The sequence below is a fragment of the Artemia franciscana genome, chromosome 2 (assembly GCF_032884065.1).
Source record: "Artemia franciscana chromosome 2, ASM3288406v1, whole genome shotgun sequence".
In the NCBI taxonomy this organism is placed as follows: Eukaryota; Metazoa; Arthropoda; class Branchiopoda; order Anostraca; family Artemiidae; genus Artemia; species Artemia franciscana.
The window spans coordinates 23,826,135-23,848,366 of record NC_088864.1 but is presented as its reverse complement, the minus strand read 5'-3'; the positions used below and the strand labels follow the sequence as shown (position 1 = coordinate 23,848,366).

The following is a 22,232-nucleotide window of genomic DNA, read 5'->3' as shown; positions in this document are numbered from 1 at the left end:
TACACGCGGGGGGGGGCGAAGCGCCCCCACCAACTAGGTATTGGGGTGGGGCGAAGCGCCACCCCAACAGCTAGTATATATATATATATATATATATATATATATATATATATATATATATATATCTATATATATAAAAATAAGTTGTCTGTGGATGGATGGATGGATGGATGTGTGGATGGATGTGTCAGGTGACGTCACCTGAAAAAACTGGATTAGGTGACGTCAAAACTGAAAAAACTAAAAAAAGGCAAAAACTACAAAAAAAAACTAAAAACTAATAAAAAAAATAAAAAAGCTAAAAAACTAAAAAAACTATAAAGGTAAAAACCAATAAAAAACTAAAAAAAAAACTGAAAAAACTAAAAAAAGGCAAAAACTACAAAAAAAAACTAAAAACTAATAAAAAAAGTAAAAAAGCTAAAAAACTAAAAAAACTAAAAAAACTAAAAAAGGTAAAAAACTAAAAAAAATAAAAAATAAAAAAAAACTAAAAAAAAGGAAAAAACTGAAAAATAAGCTAAAATAAAGGTAAAAACCAATAAAAAACTAAAAAAAAAGGAAAAAACTAATAAATGACGACACTCAAAGAGAAAGCGACCAGGACAAAAAACTAAAAAAAAAGGCAAAAACTACAAAAAAACTAAAAACTAATAAAAAAAATAAAAAAGCTAAAAAACTAAAAAAACTAAAAAAAGGTAAAAAACTAAAAAAACTAAAAACTAAAAAAAAACTAAAAAAGGTAAAAACTAAAAGAACTAAAAAAGAAAAAAATAAATGACGACACTCAAAGAGAAAGCGACCAGGACAAAAGGAATGTTCGATTAGCAATCAACAAAGCACCGGGACACAGGGAGTATAAATGACGACCAGGACACAAGTAAAAAAAAAAATTAACAAAACTAAAAAGAAGGTAAAAACTACAAAAAAACTAAAAAGAAAAAAAAACTAAAAACTAATAAAAAAACTAAAAAATCTAAAAATCTAAATAAACTAAAAAAGAAAAAAAAAGGAAAAAAATAAAGGAGAAAAACAAAACTAAAAAACGAATGTATATACAGACCGGTACACCGGGATACAAATGACGACCGGGACACAGGGAATATAAATAACGACCGGGACACAGGGACACAACTACAACGGGGACACCGGGGGAAACAGGGGGATATAAATGACGACCGGGACAAAAAAACTAAAAAGAAATAAAAACTAAAAACTAATAAAAAAAACTAAAAAATCTAAAAATCTAAATAAGCTAAAAAAGAAAAAAAAAGGAAAAAAATAAAGGAGAAAAACAAAACTAAAAAACGAATGTATATACAGACCGGGACACCGGGATACAAATGATGACCGGGACCCGGGACACAGGGAATATAAATGACGACCGGGACACAGGGACACAACTACAACGGGGACACCGGGGGAAACAGGGGGATAACCTGACAATCTATTTATATGCAAAGACAATGGGACAGCAAAGAATGTTGTATATTCGCAAGTTTTACGTAGTTAAAACCATATATATATATATATATCTATATTCACAGGTGGGACATAGGGACACAACTACAATGGCGCGTAACTATTATGGCGCGTAACGACTTACGCGCGCGGGGGGGCTTGGGGGGGGCGCGAAGCGCCCCCACCAACTAGGTGTTGGGGTGGCGCGAAGCGCCACCCCAACAGCTAGTATATATATATATATATATATATATATATATATATATATATATATATATATATATATCTGACCGTTGACCGCGTTTTTGACCGTTGAAAAGCGGTCAGAAGCACTTAGAAAAAGGAAAGTTTACCAACTTTACAAGTAAACATGGATTTTCATGGAAGAAAAAGTAAAAATGACATCATAGTTCTGGCTTGGTGAATTGATAGACCGGAAACTAATGGACCAAATAATCGACCAAAAGTATTTTGTCCTTATAGTGCAATTTACAGCTCTTTCTTGTCGAAAAATCGTATGTTTCAGAACCAAAGTAAACCTTAATCTTGGGTTTAATAGGAACTAAAATTACTAGTACTATCGACGACTCGGTATTACCCATTAGAACTAGAAACATTCAGAACAAGCTTGAATTTATCAAAATCTGGATTTATGTCAAGATCTAAGTTAATTTGTGTCCAGACAGAAATTTTTTAAGCAGGGAGATTCTTTTCTTCTCTTACAGGGAGGTTATACGATAGGTCTAGGTTAGTAAGCCGAATATAGCTTAGTTAAAAAGAAAAGAAGTATACAAATATACATAGTCTGACCTTTTGACAAAACGGGCTGTTTCATCTTCTGTCTGAATAAAAGCTAAAGTAAATAGAAAGTTGACACAACTGTTTTTTCCATCAAGTAACTTTGAAGACCACTCTGCCTTTCCATGACGAAAATATGACAGTTCAAAATAGGGATTTTAATCGACAGTGAGCAAATATAAAATTTTAACTGAACATTTCGGACACATATACAGTGTCCCTCATCAGCAGTAAAACTAAAAGATATCAATAAAAATAACAAAATTTATACCCAATAAACTAATTTACTGAAATGTAATAAATAAAAATAACTAATTTTCATATTTGTTCACTGTCGATTAAAAGGTTTCATCCCTATTTTGAACTGTTATATTTTTGTTTTTCCTGTGTAATGTTAGATGGTGTGTCTGTTTGCCTTTTTCTCAGACATGTTTGTGCTTACTTTCTCATCAATTTCCCATACTCTTTGGCGAGTCCCCCTCTAAGAGGTCAAAAGGCTTTAAAATGCAGGGGAGGGTAAAAAAAAATCAGGATTCTTTTACGAAGGCTTCTATTTGGCGATGATGACAAAGACTTTTCACGTTCAAAGAAACAATGTGGCAACCAACAGCTAACTGCTATCCGTTCTGTTACTTGAATAAGATTTGCAATTTTTTACTTTTTGAGTTATCTCATTGTAATACAAAGAGGAATATAAAAGCAGGTGCGTTTTGGGTCTTTTCTGTTTTGTTCCTAAATGAAAAAATACTTAAATTGACATATCTGTAAGAATTCTAAATTTCTGGCTGCATTAAGGAATAACAGAAATTGTAACAAAATCAATAATCTTCTTTTCCTAAAAGGTTCAGTGTCATCGACTCACGAAGTTGGCTTATGATAACTGCAATAAATCTAGGTGGACTATAATTGCTTGGAGTATGTATCCTCTATTGCATAACAAATGATAATGTGGTCTATCCCGAAAAGCTTCCTATACTTTCCTTTATTTTTACCGAGTATTCGTTTTTGATTTATTCGAAAAAGATTTTTTTTTGTCTGTTCCAGTCCTGAAACGGCACTAAGAAGCAATCTTAACAGGAGCGTGATCTGCTATGGGGTAGGGGGCAACTGCCCTCTCCAGACCTCAGTTTGTCCCCCCCTCCCGACCCAAGTTTGCCCCTTCAGCTGAAATTTCTTCAAAAATCTGGCCAAAACTGAGATAATTCCTAGAAAGGGCTCGTGCGAGATTGCGACAATCTTGTGACGAGCCTCTGTCTTGGCTTTTTCTATAATCAGCCATGGCTTGGTACCTGCAACTACTCGATTTTTGTTCAAAATCTTAATTTTAAGTCAGTTTTCTTTAGTATATCTTTGCCTTTATGGTAGTATATAGCTCATTTTTCATTTTTTGCTGTCATTTTCACTTTATTTTGGAAAATTGGCTCCAACTCCCCCCCTCCCAAAGGATTTTGACAAAATTACGCCACTGATCTTGAAGAGGAGCTTGGATCTTCGATTCATGTGAGTTTTTGAACTACAGGCGTTGTGGTTTGTACCCTCATAGTATTTTCTTGACTTTGTATAAAGCTTATCTTAGAAGGAGAATAATATGAAAAAAACTTCGTTTTCTTAAAGAGTTAAAGAGGCTGCGTCCCAAAGTCGAACCTTAAAACGTACAGGAATTAGGAGAGGCAGTTGGGGGGCTGCCGCCCCCAAATACCCCGCTTTTAAAGACTCTTTTGTACAGGTTTTTTGTTGTGGGGGGCTGCCGCCCCCCTAACCCCCCGCTCTTGGCTTCGGAAAGGCCCTCTTTTAATTAACAAAACAAAAAACCTGTACAAAAGAGTCTTTAAAAGCGGAGGGTTTGGGGGGCGGCAGCCCCCCAACTGCCTCTCCTAATTCCTGTACGTTTTAAGGTTCGACTTTGGGACGCAGCCTCTTTAACTCTTTAAGAAAACGAAGTTTTTTTCATATTATTTCTGTACGTTTTTCTACAATCCATGGTGGATGTAATTTAATAATTCCTGTACTCCTCGTACAGGAATTAGGACTGCCTCTCCTAATTCCTGTACGTTTTAAGGTTAGACTTTGGGACGCAGCCTCTTTAACTCTTTAAGAAAACGAAGTTTTTTTCATATTTTGTGAAAAAAAACCGCCCGATAAGGGACTTGAACCCTTGACCTTAGGATTAAAAGTCCCACGCTCTACCGACTGAGCTAACCGGGCATGTTTGAAGTCGAAATACCTGCATGTGTATAAATATAACTTTTAAATAACTTTTAAGAATTTCAAAAATTAACATGGGCTCTTATGGGGAAATGGGTTTTTCTAAGCTAGAAAATCGGGGGGTTAAGATTTTCCGACGAAACTTTCCAGGAAAATTACTCGGAGAATTCCGCGTCGAATGAGTCTTCGTACACCCAGATCCGATGTCGGCTGTGACCTGTAGGCGTGGCAGAAAAAAAAAACAAAAGGAGAACATGAACATTAAGTGGCTATGCGTGGTTTCTGGAAAACAGGGAAGGAGTTATCGGATCGAGCTGAAACTTCGCGGATAAGCTCCTGGGCGCTAGGGGACCTTAACTTGTGAACGTTAAAGGGGGGTGGGGTTGGGGGGTCGAAACTTTCGGCCAGATTTTCCCCATGAAGGAAAAGTCGGAGGGGGATGAAATTTGGCAGGTTTCTTAGTTGGAGCTCGGGCTACGAAATACATCCCTCCCCATCCCTCTGCGACCACTGGAACCGAAGATCGCTTAACATTGTCGTGGTTCGCCTCTTTGAAGAGGCACGAGTGTGCCTCCTTGAAAGATGGGGTTTAGAAATAAAAGTAAAATAAAGGTACAACTTTGCTCACACTTGTAATGATGTAGTTACTTATTTTTGACGATTTATCTTGGAGTTTTTTTCTTGAATTAGTGGGAACCATTGATATGGAAACCAATGGTTTAGAGGCTACAAATTGAATATTACCAATTTACTTATTTGTGATATTCATTTTACTAATTTGGTTTCTATTGAAAGACGATTTTATTTAATATCAAGTTTTTATTTACAGGTTGCTTCAGAGATACCCAACTGAGCTGTTAAGTAGTCCCCTTTTTTCTTATCTCCTCCAATGTTCTCTGATGGCTTCATCTTTAGACCATCGAGACGCCTGCTCTTCTGTTATGAAATTTATTTCTGAAGTTGTTCAATGTGCAAGGCCAAAGGTATGACTTCTTTTTTTCAAATGTGGCACGGGTACAATAAAATTTTTAACTAATTTTATCAAGTTATCATTAAACCGAACCACATCAAATCTGTTTTATTGCTGCAAGAATTTTGGCAATTTAACTTAAAGGAATATAATTCTTGTTATGTGTTTCTGTTCCGAATTTCTTTTCTGATTGATTAAGGTCATTTTTGTCTCTAAGGACTTTATTTCTTTCTTGGTATAACTTGTGCTCTTTTTAATAACACATTCAAATTTGCCATCGATTATAGTTTCCATATATTATCAGTTTTTACAATCCACAAGGAGTAGTCGTTTCATTACTGTCTTTTTTTTTTTTTTTTTTTTTACTCTGTGACCGAGAAGAACCAAAACAGTTGACTCGGGAATAGATAAGAAAACGCTTCACTTTCTTGGATGGTATATTCCTAAAACAGTAGATTTTAGAGGAATGCTGATGTTAATGATGAATTTCTTTGGATATGACAATAGCCAGAGATGTGTACCCAATAAAGTAAGGAATATCCATAGCTAGGGATCCCTATCCCCAGTCTTTATGAGCTTTGACTGTCTAGCATTGATTCTGACTTTTGAATTTAACCTAGTTTAGTCAATTTTACCGTATGGGTTGAATTCTTAATCTGTTTATTTAGGTTTTTATTGTCTTATCGCAGTGCGAACGGGATTGAGGAAATGTGTTTTATTTTATTTTATCGGTAAAGTCCTCCTAGTTGGCAGCAATCTGAGAATAATTCTCCTAAGCACACTTTGCCCTGTTCCAACTTCATTTCGTTCACTTGTTCTTTTTATTGCCGTTTTATGAAGAGTTTGATTGGTTCGATTGATTAGGCTTCACCTTAGGAGAAGCGTTCTATATTGGACTGCTCAGTTAAATTTTTCATTTGTATTTCTTAATTTAAATACTGATTTTATTTTGAAGTTTATGTTAGGTCCTCGGGTGTCTTACCTTCTTAAATTGTTTTTGGAGACAAAAAAGCTCTTCTTCAAACCTTAATGGTCGCACTACAACTTGTCCACTTCCGTACAGTCTCTTCCGTTCCGTCTCTTATATTAAAATTGCCATTTCTGGCTTACTCAAAATTTTACCGTTTCCTTCCGCGACAGAAATTATCAGCTACCTAGTATATCATTGCGCCTACGTCTGTAGACCAATGGTTTTTGTCAATGGTAAGAAAGTCTGCTTTTGTATGGCAAATGGTGCATATCTTTGAATATTTTCAAGCGATTTGATTTAATCCGCATAAAAAGCGCTGTAAAGCTAGGTTCAAATGTCCAGATGTGGTCTTACTACTGCTTGAGCCTAATAAAGATAGAAGGAGATTGGCTTTTATTGATTCTTTTTAAAGCATCCCAGCTCCATGATCCTTTTCTTCCTCTACGTATTAGACAGTAATCTCTTAGTTTGTTCTGGAAGCAGAAGAAGCAGCTCGCACTGATAGTAACTAGAACTCTAAAAAAAGAGTTTTTATATCTGAAATAATATGCACGTAGGCAGTACCATTGATATTCGTGAGAAACATTGCAAAAAAACTTCACAGTTTTGGAACAACCCAAAAAAATCTTAAAAAGTCGTGGTTTCGGCACTTTATATGATGACATGGATCCATATGGTGTTTTTTTTTTTTTTTTTTTTTTTTTTTTTTTTTTTTTTTTTTTTTTTTTTTTTTTTTTTATGTACTTAGTACTTTAAGATATTGAGTGGAAGTAGTCTGGCAGATCAGTTATAGATAGGAACTGGGTCTCAGTTACTGGTTAAGAGATGTTATAGAGAGATGATGTGACATTTTTGGAATTTGTAAACTGTGATTCTGGTGTAGAAAGTAATAAGAAAATTTTTGAAAAGTTGGAAGTGAATAAATGTTTATTTAGCAATAAGTTAGAGATAGTAACAAAACGATCGAAAATTCATAAATACATGTACTTAGAGCTAAGATTTTGGAAATCAAAGATATGGCTTTGATGAAGGAGAAATTCCTATGGATGAGGGAAGCTTTATCTAAACCCCTGTATAAAAAGAAGTGAGTGGGTGCAGTAATTTTTAATGCACTGGCTTGATTTTTGTTGAATGCAATTTTATTAGCATGATGACAATTGTTAGACTATGATATTCTGTAGCTAAAATCTTACAGGGTGTAACAGTCTGGTTTTAGGAACGGAAGAGGATGGGGTGATGAAGTGTTTACGGTTAGATTAATAATCGAGAACTGTGTGAATTTTGAGAGCTCTTAGGTCCTAAATTTTAGGGATTTTGAAGAGGCATTAAATTCAGCAAATAGAAAAGATTTAATGGAGGTCACAGCGTTGTGAGGTGTGCGAGATGAGCTTGTTGAAGTGTTAAATAATGCACACGAGGGTTATATTGCCGTGGTTAAAGTAGGAAGCGAGGTTGGTAGTTGGTTCAATTGGTAATTGGTAGGTGTGCCTTATCTCTGTTTATATAGATGTTCCTTGGTGGGCTTAGTCTGAAGAAACACATTAAAAGCTATGGGAGAACATTGCAAGACAAGATAATGTTTTATTGTCGAAGTGACCTTACTAGCAAACCCCCTTGAATCTTCAGCCAAATTAATGCAATTCAAAAAATTAAAAAAAAACATTTATGAGATTTAAGAAAAATAATGAAGAAAAGTCAAAAAATTAAACATCAATATTAAAAAAATAATTTTTAAACAGAGTTAAAACAGTGGGATCGCGTTAACGTCAGAAACAAAATACGGTATTAAACTTGTATGTCTGTGTGTATCATCACATTATGTGTTAATTTACCTTGGTTAGGCAATAATGCCAAACAGTCAACACAAATCAAACAGCTCCTGGTAACGAGCTGTGAGTAAGGAGCAACTCGTCCTGATAGTGACCGAAACTCTAGAAAAGAAGTTTTGATAACTATATATTTGTCAAAGAATTGGCTTTTGATGTTGATTCTAAATATGTAAAATTCCCTAAGTTTAAAGTTACTGTCAAAAGTTGCAAGCCTAAGAAAATTTGCTTGATTTTCAAAAAAAGGGGGGGGTAAATACCCCCGAAAAACGAGTGGTCTTGATGAAAATTGTTCCTTCACATTCATGATATCAGAGAAGTATGCTGCAGAAATTTCAAGTCGATGTCTACAAAAAAGGGAAATGTTGCATTTTTTTTCGGGAAAAATGATCTGGGATACGTATTTTATTTCCTTTTTTTGAGGCTATCATGTCCAACCAATGGGCCTAGAAAATCAGGAGAAGGCTTATTTGAACGGAAATTAAAAGTTTTTGTGCCCTTTTTAGTATCAAAAAAGATTGTGTCACTGCAAATTTGTGTTTTTGCCGTTTTAGGCACAAAGCAACGATTTTCCTTCAAAGAGGGTGAAACAACTATCAATCGAAAATTCGAAGATAGCTAATCGAACAAGAATTATCAAAAACTACAAATTGAGCTGCTCAGTTTCATGGGCAGTAATGTTGTAGATAGATAGATAGATTTATTTTCCATATAATAATACAATAATAACAGAACAATCTACGAATCCCCACAAAGGCTCCATGGCCTGTAGGAGGGGATTATTAAATAGATCTAATAACATTAAACATTTAAACCCTTAACATGTAAAGCATTTGCTTCATAAAAATGAAGAAAAAAAACATAAGGAATGAGAGTTATAAAACTCTCTTTATATAAAAAAAAAATCTTTTGAAGGTGCCAAAAGAGTGGTATTCTCGAGTCGAATCGGGAAGGGTGTTCCATGTCAAATGACACGCAACGAAAGAATTAAATTCGGAGCTTATTGTTGTGTATGTGAAATTTTAATATTTAGAGAACTACGGAGCTGATAATTTTACCGATCAAATACAAAAGAAAACGTAAATCTAAGGGGCCTAGGCATATCACCATGGAACTGAAGAAAAGCTAAAGACACACATTAAAGAATATAGAATGCTTCGATATCAAGTAATGGTTTAGTTGCCGAACGATTTATATCCTGAATAAGATTTATAGCTTTATCGTAAGTGTTCGAAAACAGTTTTTGAAAAGAAGGAAAGTAGACATCCATTTGACTGGAAAATAAGAAACATAAGAATGAATTAAGCTATGAAATAGGATTCTTAGAAATGGTTTGAGTTTTCTTAGAATACCTTGGTTTCTGCATACCTTCATTTTAATCAAATCAATATGGTGATATAAAGATAAATTTTCGAATGGGGGGATACCTAGGAAATGGACATGGCCATCCTTTGGTCTACTAATAAAGCTTTTGGGTGTAGGAATGTCATATAGCTGAGGACAAGCCTGAGATATACGAGAAAAAACTAAAAAAATAACTATTTTTAGAAACATTTAGGGCAAGAGAGTTAGCATCAAACCAAATTAAAGCTTTCTCAAACAGGTCCATTAACTTTGTACCAAACTCGTCCTCTGTTCTCCCAGAAGTAATAAGGGTGGTATCATTGGCAAAAGTAACAAGAGATTACTACTACTACTACTACTACTAATAACTCACTGCAGCACCAAGCCGCCTGAGGCCAACACAGCTACGCACGCTCCTCCTCCAACCTAATCTATTTAAAGCCTCCCTCTTTACACCCTCCCAGGAAGTTCCCATTTCCTTTAAATCCTTATTTATGACATCCTCCCAACCCAGACAAGGACGACCTGCTTTCCGTGTAGCCCCAGACGGTTGGCCAAAAAGAACAATCTTCGGTAATCTGTCATCCTTCATCCGTAGAACGTGGCCTAGCCATCTCAACTTTTCTTTCATTATAGCCCCAGAAAGCGGGATTGAACCACACTTTTCGTACAACCTACTGTTTGAAATACGGTCAGTCAGCCGGGTACCCAGAACAATCCGTAGGCAATTTCTCTGGAAAACATCTAGTAAATTTTCATCTGCTTTTCGGAGTGTCCATGCTTCAGAGCCATATTTGACCACTGTCATCACTGTAGCTTCCAATATTCTAATCTTGGTTTGTAGGCTTATCTTTCTATTCTTCCAAACTTTTTTTAACTGTGAAAAAACACCCTGAGCTTTAGCTATTCTACTTTTAACATCTTCACTGCTCCCACCATCTTTACTAATAATACTACCAAGGTAACTGAAGCTCCTAACCTGATCAATCTTTTCGTTACCTAAGGTCACCTGTTCATCTTCACTTATTCCTAACCTTAGTGACTTAGTCTTCTTAACATTAATTTTCAAGCCTATTTTAGCACCCTGAACTCGTAAAACCTCTAAAAATTCATTCATTTTGCTCACACTTTCATCTAATATGCTTAAATCATCAGCATAATCTAAGTCCAGGAGCGTTCTTCCTCCCCATTTGATTCCATGGTCTCCAATTGCCTTTCCTGTGCTCCTTAAGACGAAGTCCATCAAAATGATCCATATAAAGGGGGATAGAACACAACCCTGCTTAACTCCTGATTTAATACAAAACCAGTTGCTAACCTCATTTCCTACCTTAACCGCAGCAGTATTATTCTCGTACATAGCGCAAATCACTTTAATGTATTTTTCTGGTATACCATATAACGATAAGACCTTTGTTAACGCTGTTCTATCAACAGAATCGAAAGCTTGCTCATAATCGATAAAACTAAGGACCAAAGGTGTTTGACAACGAAGGGACTTCTCAATTATTAACCTAAGAGTTGCAACTATGTAACCGAGGAATCCAAACTATGGTTATGGGTACTGGAGAATGTTGGGTGACATAGACGACAACAATAAGGAGGCTATTACTTCTAACTGCAAAAATTAGGTCATTTGTATGCATGAAGTACAATACTGGCCCTAGAATTGACTCTTGAGGGATTCCCTGGTCAACACTTGATGGTGAGCGAAAAGGCGGATCAGCAGAAATTATTCTACCAGATATGAAAAACTTGAACCAAAGAAACGCACTACCTCTTATGACAATATGAGAAATTTTAAAAAGAAGAAGACTGTGGGTTACAGAATCTAAGGCTTTACGAACATCCAGAAACAAAGGAGCAAGAATCAAAAGGGAGTCTAGGGGAGAGTGAAGATAATTCAATAAAAATGCACAAGCATGCTCAGTTGAATTATTAGCTTGAAAACCAAATTGAAAAGCGTGAAAAAAATCTTTTGAAGTATCAAAACTATTAAGATGAGAAAGCATCGCCTTTTGAAATATTCTGGTAACCACAGACAACAAAGAAATTGGCCGATAGTTGGCACACTACTCGGGAAAACACCATGCTGAAAGGAGAGGTTAATAAAGTTCGTTAAGGGAGAAATAATGGAAGGAAGTATGAACTTAGTTACTTTAGTAGGAATATTATCAGGGTCAGACGACGAGGAATTTCTCAATCCCTTAACAGTTTTAGTAATTTCTAATTCTTGGTAATTAATCAGTCGCTGGCTCAAAGAACATTGACTTAATACAAGGTTCCCCAAGGTAAGACCTGGAGTTGGATCTTGAAGGAGAAGAACTTACAGTAGAAGCGGTTCTTTTACCAATATATTCGCAAACTATGAAGTTTATGCATCTTGAACGTTCAGTTCCCCCTCGAAAATTCTGCCATCGAGATCCAAAAAAAGGGACTGATAGAGACTGAAAAGAGGACAGAATTTATACCTGCCAAGTTTTTAGAATATCTTTAGTGCAACCTGAAAAACAATTAAAATATTACTGGGATTTGGCCTTTCGACACACAGAATTTTAAATATTCCTGTAAATTTTAAATCACTGAAAGCCCATAGCTTTCATTGAGGGACTAGCAGACTTACAGAGGTCCAGACTTACTAGAAGATCCAGAGATTATTTTTTCTCCTACAACCCCTGAGGAGACCAGGGGTCATCCAAGGATTTAGAGGAAAGGCCTTCTTAGATTTACGATTAGAAGTTGAAACAGAACAAAGTATCAAGAACAGCGTCTTTAATAGACTCATAAAAAGTATCAAATAAATTTAAAAAAATCAGAATCAATCTCAAAATCACCCCAAGAAATTTCTGCCAACTTTGACCGAAGAAGCGTGAATTCCACTTCACCAAATCTAAAATGCCTTTTACCAGACTAACTGGTCCTCTTAATAGTCAGATCATCAAAACAGTATCTAAATTAAACAGGGAAATGATCAGAAAAGTCACTCTGTATAATTTGGCCATATGTTTGCACGTTAGGGGTGGGCTGGGGGTAAGGTTGGGTTGGGTTCCCATAATTTTGTTTCTAAAGTATTATTTTATCATCATGTTTTGTTGTTTTTCATTAGGATTAACTTCGCTTTTTGGATGTGTTTCCAATAACCGACAAGTACCAAAAAAATTTAATATAATAATAATAATTATACTAAAAAATATATCTAAACACAATCTGCGAATGATCGAATCTTTCGTATCAATGATTGACCAGGTAGTTTTGCCAGAATTTGCCCGCGGTCAATCCACACATTAAATTTACCGAAGCAATCTCTTGCTGCATTTAAAACTTCACGCCGTTTTTTTTTTTTTTTGTTTTTTTTTAGCGATTTCGATAAAAAAATATTCTACTTTTTGCTAGCTTAATCTTTGCTTTGAAAACAACTTGATCAATTTGAGCAGAATTTTTAAAGTGTATTAGCGCTGGAGACACTTTAGATTGATTGTTCATTCAAACGAAATCGATAAACATTTAAAATATTATTAACTTAAAAACCAGGGACCAGCATCTTGTCTTTATTGATAACCATTATTTATTTCTTTAGATCAAGCTTTGCTCCACTCATCACTAAGAAATCCAACATCTTTTCTTGTTCAAAATCATCCACTTTCGATTCCAATGACAAAATCCTACTTTCTAAGCTTTTAACCATTGCAAATAGTCCTTAGAGGGATCTTTATATTTCTTGAAATTTTGGATTGTATTCAATTGAAATAGTATCATAATTTTTTGGGTATAGTATCAAACTGATTGATTTGCTGTATCGGGATGTGATAGTTTAGCCGTAACCTGACGGGAAATCTCAGCTGTAAGAGTCGCTTGTGTGTGATTTAATTCATCCTGGGTAAAAACTATTTTTGCAGGATTAGGCTAGGTGCCAGTGAATCTTCTCTAATCTGCAATAACGCTTGCTGGGTTTAATGCTACATAAGTAGGTGGTGACGATTTATAAATGTGTGGAAACGAATCCAATTCGGTAAATGCTTTATCGACATCTTTTTCCGGTCTTTTGCGAGCACTAAGGTTATCCGAAAGTAATTTCAAATTAGTTACTGCCACTTGATGCTCAGAATGATTGCCATAGCAAAAAGACTGTATATCTTGATGTTCCTTTGGCACCAGTTTTTGACAGCAAAACAATTGCAGGCCAAGGGGGATAACTTCTAAAGTTAGCAAGAACAATATCAAAAGGCTTGAATTTAGTTGACATGGTCGTAGCGAAAAGGCTAAAAAAGAGCGTAGCAAAGAGAATGAATAATTACTTATCTTTGAGTGGCGCCTGCCTACGTGTGCAGTGGCAATCAGCTTATTGGTTATGACCCAATGGAGCGTGTCTATACAAAGTAAACGATTAATACTATGAACAAAGCCTGTGATATGGGTGCTACAAGGTTATAGCTCCCCTCTTATTGTAGATTTTTTTTTTCTTTGTAACACAAAGACTATATTCATATGTTTACTGGCAAAATAGGTGAATAGATGGCGGGAAGAGGGGATCGTGAGCGCTTTCAGAAAGCTTTCCTGGGGGTGGCAGGGGCCATAAAGAGATTTGTTTTATCGAAATTAGAATGGGAATATCTATCATTTTCTGTTTATATTCATTTTAAATGTCTTCTTGTTTCCGCGGGCCATTGCCCTCTGCTGGCATCCATGGAGCATATCCCTATAAGAATGTATTCATTTTATATTTCAACCCCCCTCCTCTAAATAAATATTCTAACAGGTGCACTTTTCGAGGAAGGATTATCATTCTCGGAGCATCATTATGATATTAAAACTAAAATATATGCAACAGTAAAACCTACTATTTGTACTGATTCTAAATATGTAAAGTGCATTAGTTTTAAAGCTGCTCATCGAAAGCTATTAAACACATAAAATGAACAAAGTTAGAAGTAGGAACTGAACTCTCCCAAAGTTTTTGCGGTCTGGATGGAAATTATGCATTCAAATTCAATATGCATTAGATTCCTAAACCCACCTTCGACAAATTATTAAATTTCATGTTGTTCCTTAGCAGGACGTTCATGCATGTGACCGTCCATAGTAACCATATCTATTGATAAAGTTTGGATTTACGTAGCCAATACTACAAATGAACGACTCTCAAGCAGAAGGGTATTTGCACTGGAAAGAAAAGTGTTTTTACAATATCTTAAGAATGGAAGAGCTTATTGGTGTGCATTTGCTCTAACAATGCAATTACAGCTCAAATGTTCTAAAAGACATTCGGTTCCACATTTGCTGCGCTCATAAATGCTTCTAACGTAGTGCAACAACATTTTAGCTTAAGAAGCGGGGGCTTAAACGGAAAGCTATTAAGGAAACTGAAGAGAAAAGATTAATTAATAAAAAAGAAAATGAGACCGAGTTGAATGCCTGATGTCCGTGGTGATACTCAAGGAAACGGGTTTCGTCTTTGATAACTTCACAGCAAGTTTTTACCAAAAAATAGATCCGCTAATTAAGACCGTCATAAAACTGGTTTTTATCGGGTTGTGTGCACAAGTATTTTAGGTAAGAGAAAATGGTGGTATGTCCTATGATACAATTTTTGGCGTGTTATTTTTCAATAAATGGAGTGTACGGTCTTAGTTTTTAAAGCAAGAATAACATCCTGATAACAATCTATTGCTGTTTCTGTACATGAGATTCCTGAATCTGTGTATTTATCTTCTTTATAGCATGATCAACTGTACGATTCTCAATTATGCTTCAGATATTAGCCAAGATTTATCCTCAGATTTTGATGCGGTTATAACTCTGGTCTTTAGGGTAAACTCAGGGATACAGACGAGATATCTGACACAGTCAGGGAACAACATGCTCCCTATCTTACACTTCAGCGTGTAAAAAAGAAGATGTTTGTTTTAAGATCCCAGTATCGCTTATCAATGGCAAAAAAGACTTGCTCTGGGAAAAGCTTGGAAGAATAGCTTTGAAGAACATCTTTTACTTTGGAACAGGGGTAGGTCCAGGATTTTCTTTATGGGGGGCTCTTAAAATTGAAATGGTATAAAAATATTGATACAAAGAAGTTAGTTATAAAAACCCACCCCGCCATAAAAAAAAATAAAAAGCTGTTCACCATCTATTAAAAACATATGATATTTAATATTTTCTGCATAATTTTAAGCCTTTGCACTTTTAACCACAATAGCGAGTGAGTTAAGCTTTTTATTGTCAAAAAAAAAGTCTTGAACCATCTTTCGGGGTCACGAACTCTTTGTGACAATTTGTATAGGTCGAACAATTTAGCATGTCGCCTAACTCGTGGCATCGCTTGGTAACTATGATTGTAATGAAGAGTAAGAAATGAGGATAAAGATGCAACTTGTAAATTCGTAAAAGATATTTTAAGCATTAAACACTAGTTCTTTTAGAAAAGAAAAACAGAACGAAGTAATAGAAATTCATAGAAGATATTTAAAACTAGGGTTTTAAATATAGGCAATAAAGCATTAACTAATCACTGTTTCTTTTAAAAATAGTGTTTTAATAAACAGTGTCAACTTTGACGAAATCTTAAAAATTTACCAATCAAAATTTTACTTTTCATAGCATTCTCTATTTCTCTATTTCTAGATTCCCGCCGAATCAATATTTCTCTATTTCTACTCCCGCCATATCTATTTATTACACTTTCGATGTCTAAGTCAATATTGCGGTGAATGTTTATAATGGCTAATCCTTTCAGTTAAAGCTCTTTGTTAGTATTTCCTCTTGTAGGCTACTCATCCTAAAATATTCGAATATACCATAATCGTCAGAAAAATATGAACTTTAATAAAGATGCATGGAAGTACGTGCTTCAAAACTAAGCATATGAGTCGAAATACTCCTTAAAAAAATAATTATATGTTTGTTATCTTTGTATTTGATAGATATAGATTGGTGATTTAAATTCCCAGAGTTTCAAGCTGTGGAGGTTTCTAATTATTTTTTGTTAACCTAGAGATTTTCAGATATTCAATTCAAACGTTTAAATCTCGATGTGGTTGTTGAACACAAAAATAAAATTTGAAATTGGACTCAGATTTAGCATTAAGTAAGAGAATTGTCTTGTAACAAATTTTGATTTAAAAACAACTAATCGTGGAAATATGGTTGGATGGCCTGTGCTAAAATAAGGTTTAAAATCGCAAGCGGTATTGCCTATATAGACGTTTAGGCAATTTTATGGACGAATATATGCAACCCTATACAAAAACATTACTACACTTTGTGACTGGTTGGTATGGAGAAGGTGAGACATCCTGGAGTAATATTGCACTTGCATTCCGTTTCCGTGGTTAACTCAAGTTGTGTGAATCTCCACTTTTTATCCACATTTTATTAATGAGTGTTTGAAAAAAAAACGGTTTCATTCCACTGATTCAAACTGAGAACTCGGAGACTCATTTATACCAGCTAGATAACGAAAAATAAAATAAAAATACAATTGTTTGCCTTCTTCAGGCAATTGCCTTCTATAATCATTTTTTTTGCCTGTAAACAATTTTTCGAAAATCTATTCTTCTTAAATGATTATTCCGACATTTAAGGAGTATTTTGACTCATATACTTAGTTTTAAGTATATACTTATACGAACCTTTATTAAAGTTCTAAAGAGTTTGGCATTTATTTTAGTGTTTTAGGATGAACAGAGGAAGGGATATGTCATATAATGCAGAGCTTTAGTTAGATGAAAATAGGTAGTAAAGTGGCCGCCATTTGCTTACCAAAATCCAAAACTTAAATTAATAATTTTTGTACTTCTGATACATTTACTTTCTATTATACAAATCTCCTAAAAAAAACAATGTTGCAAAAACCAACCCGCTTCCCAAGAAAAGCAAACCCAAAAAACTAAAACAGACATGGTAATACGGACGGACCCTTGATAAACTTAAATTTAATTTGATACTTTTTGGCGGTATGCGTCATTAGTAAAATCTAACAGAGACCGCGCAAAGTAACTAAACCTTGTTTCAAACTTGTTTGCAAAAACAAGCAGTCTTAATAATTTAAAACTTATTAAAAACTCAGCTATTAAAAACCAGTTAGCCTACAGAAAAAACTGCCGTCCCAACCTGAACCAAAACAAGCTGTCCCTACCACAAATCAGCCACTACGTCAGGGGGCGCGAGTCCCCCTGGATCATCCACTGTTTGGAAGAATATGGAGATTAAGCCTTTGAACTACTATTAAAGTATTGGAGGGCATTATAATGACGGGGTTAAGTATGGTTTTGACTGAAACGTGGCTGCTTGGAAACGTTGAAGAAGGTATGCTTGATGTTTTCCCGAGGAATCGTCTTTGGGTAGTTTTTGGTAGTCGTTTGGCTGACCGTATATTAAACAATAATCTATATGATAAATGGGGTCTATCCCGCTTTCTAAGGCTTCAATGAAAGAAAGGTTAAGATGGCCAGGTCACGCTTTATTTATGAAGACTGATTATCAAAAAATCGTAGTGTTTGGCCATCCATCGTGGGCCAAACAAAAAATAGGACGTCCACAGAGAGTGATTCAAGAGCATAAAAAAAGGTTTGAAGGAAATTGGAATTTTATTGGAGGGGAGGGTGAAGTTTTGAATAGATTGGTGTAGAGGGTGAGCCTTATTGGTCGCGAGTGACTTTGTTCTGTAAGGGATTGTTAATAACAGAAGTATGTTTTACACAAGTCCGTATCCAGAATTTTGTTGGGTAAGGGGGGTAAAAGGATTAAGAATGGGATTACCTTCTAGTGTATTTCGTCTAACGCTCTCAAGTGAGTTTTTTTTTTACTTGTATGATAAGACCAATCTACGAGTCGTTCTTTTTTTTTACTTTGGTTTTAGAAGAAATAGTCTTCATAACTGTATTTTTACAATCAGTTTATGAGTTAAAGAAGCATTCTGGGGGATGAGCTGAAAATGGATACCCACCCCATGGATATGGACCTGACTTTACGCTAGTCTATGCAATTGTGTCTCGTCTTTTGCTCTGCCCAAGAATTAATTTAAATATGTATCTGTCAGCCAGTACACACTCGAGAATTTGGATCTATAAAATCAGACAACAACTGGTTTATTGCTGATTGTATGCGGAGACAATTAGCTTCGGCCTAATGAAAAACTACATTGTAGCTATGTTTTTATAAATATTTAGTTGGTATTTTGGTTATGTTAGGTTACATTTTGCAAGTAGCCCCACTATACTTACCTCCCCCCCCCCTAATCTGCAAATATATAGCCCAAATTATATATATTCTATATATCTCCCAAGCATTTCAGTTGTTTCAACCCCGTACCTGTAGATCCAAATTTTCAAGTGTGTACTGGCTAACAGATAAGTACCTTGATTTCCCAGAAAAGAGGCTATTTACATTTTTATTGATACATTCTTTTCTCAGGAAACCTTAACTATGCCCTTATTCCCCAACAAGTAGAATTTCGTCAAAAAATCAAGAGAACTTTGGTCCTAACTGAACTTTTTTTTTTTTTTTACAAAAACAAATTTATTTACAAATACAATAAGCAATAAAAAAAATAGTGCGAGTCAAAACTGTAAAACATGTATATGTGGCTTTTTTGAGGTGCCCCTAATTGCATCATGTTCGAAAGTATGATTTGAAATAATCCTATTCGATCTCAGAGTCACAGACTGCGCGAAGACGTTATTTATACCCGTTTTTTCCTCTCTTTTTCTGCTTTAAACTTAAAGTAATATTATAATTATATTCTTCTATTATAAGGTTTTTTCAGACTTAAGATTTTAAATTCGTAGTTTAGTCACTAGGCCAGCGCTAAAACTGAATTGGAATGCCATATAATCAATTCCTCCACCAATTACTGACCAAAGTCCTCCCAGCCGCCTCTCTGTTCTCCCTGTTTCTTTAGACGATTTCTACAACTCCTATCTTTTTCAGGCTTGGATGAAGCCTTCCCAGTTTTGACATAGTTACAGGTTATTTAACGACTGCGGAAATTATGTTTCCTAGCAAAGAAAGTGTTGTAATATTATCATCACCAGATTTCAGGGATGTTCCCTTTATGGCTTTTTTTCTTTTTTTTCTTGTTTGTTTGTTTGTTTGTTTTGTTTAATTTGTCTTTTAGTTTGATTTTCAGTATGTATTCGATCCTATCACCTCACTTTTAAATGGGTTGAAATCACTCTGTTCTGTCGCACGGTGTGGTCAGCAAAAATGATCGGTACACCAAATTACTTATTCAATCCCTGCCCCCATTCCAATGCATCCAATCTGAAGGTGTTGTTGGATAGGCAATGAATTCAACACGCCATTTTAAAGCTACACTTATTGATTCTATTTCCTATCAGAGAAATCTGCTCTTCTTGTCAGGAAACTTGGTCTAAACGAGGTTATAAACAAACTACGCCACCATAACCATGATGAAAAGCGACAGCAATACTTTCTCAGAGATTTTTTCGATTTTCCACTATTGTACTGAGCATTTTACGTTCTTAGACGAAAACCACATTAAACCTGATGAAGGTTCATGTGCGTGAAATTAAAAACGTTTTTATTGACGTGTCCTTGCCTTAGCCCTAAGGCCCAGCACCCGCAGGACAACTGTTTCAAGACTACGGTTGGAAACTAGTCTCATCTGCAACTGGATTATGACCAGTTTGCAAACAAAATAAAGCATGTCTCCGCCCACGGATGCGAGTGGTTGTGGATCAGTTGTGTTTATATAATTGAGCAGTGCAATGTGGTTAACTATGCTGAGTTCCGACGAGGAAGAATTAATTAATTACTAGGAGTACCGTAGGTTTCACAAGGTTCAGAGGGTGAATTGGGTCGATCCCCACTAGGAAAAGCATGTAAAGTATCGTCCGTTCTTAGCAAAAAAAGAACTGTCTCCAACAGATAAAAAATGCATCCCATTTCATAGAATGTCGAAGGAATCTTCATGCCTATCGACTTTTCCTGCGAATTTAACGTTTAGTTCCTGATCTGACATTTTCAGAGCCAAAATAATTAGGTAATATCAACGCGGTAGCTCCCGAAAATGTGTTGGACAACACTGCAACGCAACTGTGATCACGGCTGGAGTTTATACGGAACCGGTTTTAGACTGATTGGAAACCAATCTCATCTGGACTGGATTGCCCCCACTCTACTTCAAGGTCATGGTCACAAAATAGTTGCGTTGGCAATCAGTTGGCAATTCTACTCTGAAAACAGTCGCCCCGTGGGCGCTGGGCCTAACAGTGCGTTCGAGCAACCATTAACCGATTTATTCAGCTAACCATAGTGATGGCCCAATCTATTCCAGAAGCGACATAGGGAGTATACTATTGGAGCTAATAGTCCCTCAAAACGTTATTACACGCACCTGTGTAATACACAATACTAAAGTACACCTGTAACGGTATAGTACACCTGTATGTCAAGGAGGCACACTCGTGCCTCTTTAAAGAGGCGAACCACGACAATGTTAAGCGATCTTCGGTTCCAGTAATCGCAGAGGGATGGAGAGGGATGCATTTCGTAGCCCGAGCTCCAACTAAGAAACCTGCCAAATTTCATCCCCCTCCGACTTTTCCTTCATGGGGAAAATCTGGCCGAAAGTTTCGACCCCCGAACCCCACCCCCCCCCCTTTAACGTTGTCCGATCGGGCTGAAATTCACAAGTTAAGGTCCCCTAGGGCCCAGGAGCTTATCCGCGAAATTTCAGCTCGATCCGATAACTCCTTCCCTGTTTTCCAGAAACCACGCATAGCCACTTAATGTTCATGTTCTCCTTTTGTTTTTTTTCTGCCACGCCTACAGGTCACAGCCGACATCGGATCTGGGTGTACGAAGACTCATTCGACGCGGAATTCTCCGAGTAATTTTCCTGGAAAGTTTCGTCGGAAAATCTTAACCCCCCGATTTTCTAGCTTAGAAAAACCCATTTTCCCATAAGAGCCCATGTTAATTTTTGAAATTCTTAAAAGTTATTTAAAAGTTATATTTATACACATGCAGGTATTTCGACTTCAAACATGCCCGGTTAGCTCAGTCGGTAGAGCGTGGGACTTTTAATCCTAAGGTCAAGGGTTCAATTCCCTTATCGGGCGGTTTTTTTTTCACAAAATATGAAAAAAACTTCGTTTTCTTAAAGAGTTAAAGAGGCTGCGTCCCAAAGTCGAACCTTAAAACGTACAGGAATTAGGAGAGGCAGTCCTAATTCCTGTACGAGGAGTACAGGAATTATTAAATTACATCCACCATGGATTGTAGAAAAACGTACAGAAATAATAAGAAAAAAACTTCGTTTTCTTAAAGAGTTAAAGAGGCTGTGTCCCAAAGTCGAACTTTAAAACGTACAGGAATTAGGAGAGGCAGTTGGGGGGCTGCCGCGCCTCAAACCCCCCGCTTTTAAAGACTTTTTTGTACAGGTTTTTTGTTTTGTTAATTAGAAGAGGGCCTTTCCGAAGCCAAGAGCGGGGGGTTAGGGTGGCGGCAGCCCCCCACTTTAAAAAACCTGTACAAAAGAGTCTTTAAAAGCGGGGGGTTAGGGGGCGGCAGCCCCCCAGCTGCCTCTCCTAATTCCTGTATGTTTTAAGGTTCGACTTTGGGACGCAGCCTCTTTAACTCTTTAAGAAAACGAAGTTTTTTTCACTTAATAGGGAGTGTTTTCTTCAAGACACTTCAA

General features: G+C 36.0%; 1 protein-coding gene and 1 non-coding gene across 2 annotated transcripts in view; both read left to right on the top strand.

The window, feature by feature from the left end:
* LOC136039075 (transportin-3-like) overlaps positions 1-22,232 on the top strand; it is a 94,511-nt gene that overhangs the window by 57,155 nt on the left and 15,124 nt on the right. The window contains exon 14 of the mRNA XM_065722562.1: positions 5,294-5,447. Coding sequence (XP_065578634.1) covers positions 5,294-5,447 — 154 coding nt within the window. The remainder of the gene's footprint in view (positions 1-5,293; positions 5,448-22,232) is intronic.
* On the top strand, positions 21,582-21,654 carry Trnak-uuu (transfer RNA lysine (anticodon UUU)). Its single transcript has one exon. It is a non-coding gene; the product is annotated as a tRNA-Lys (tRNA).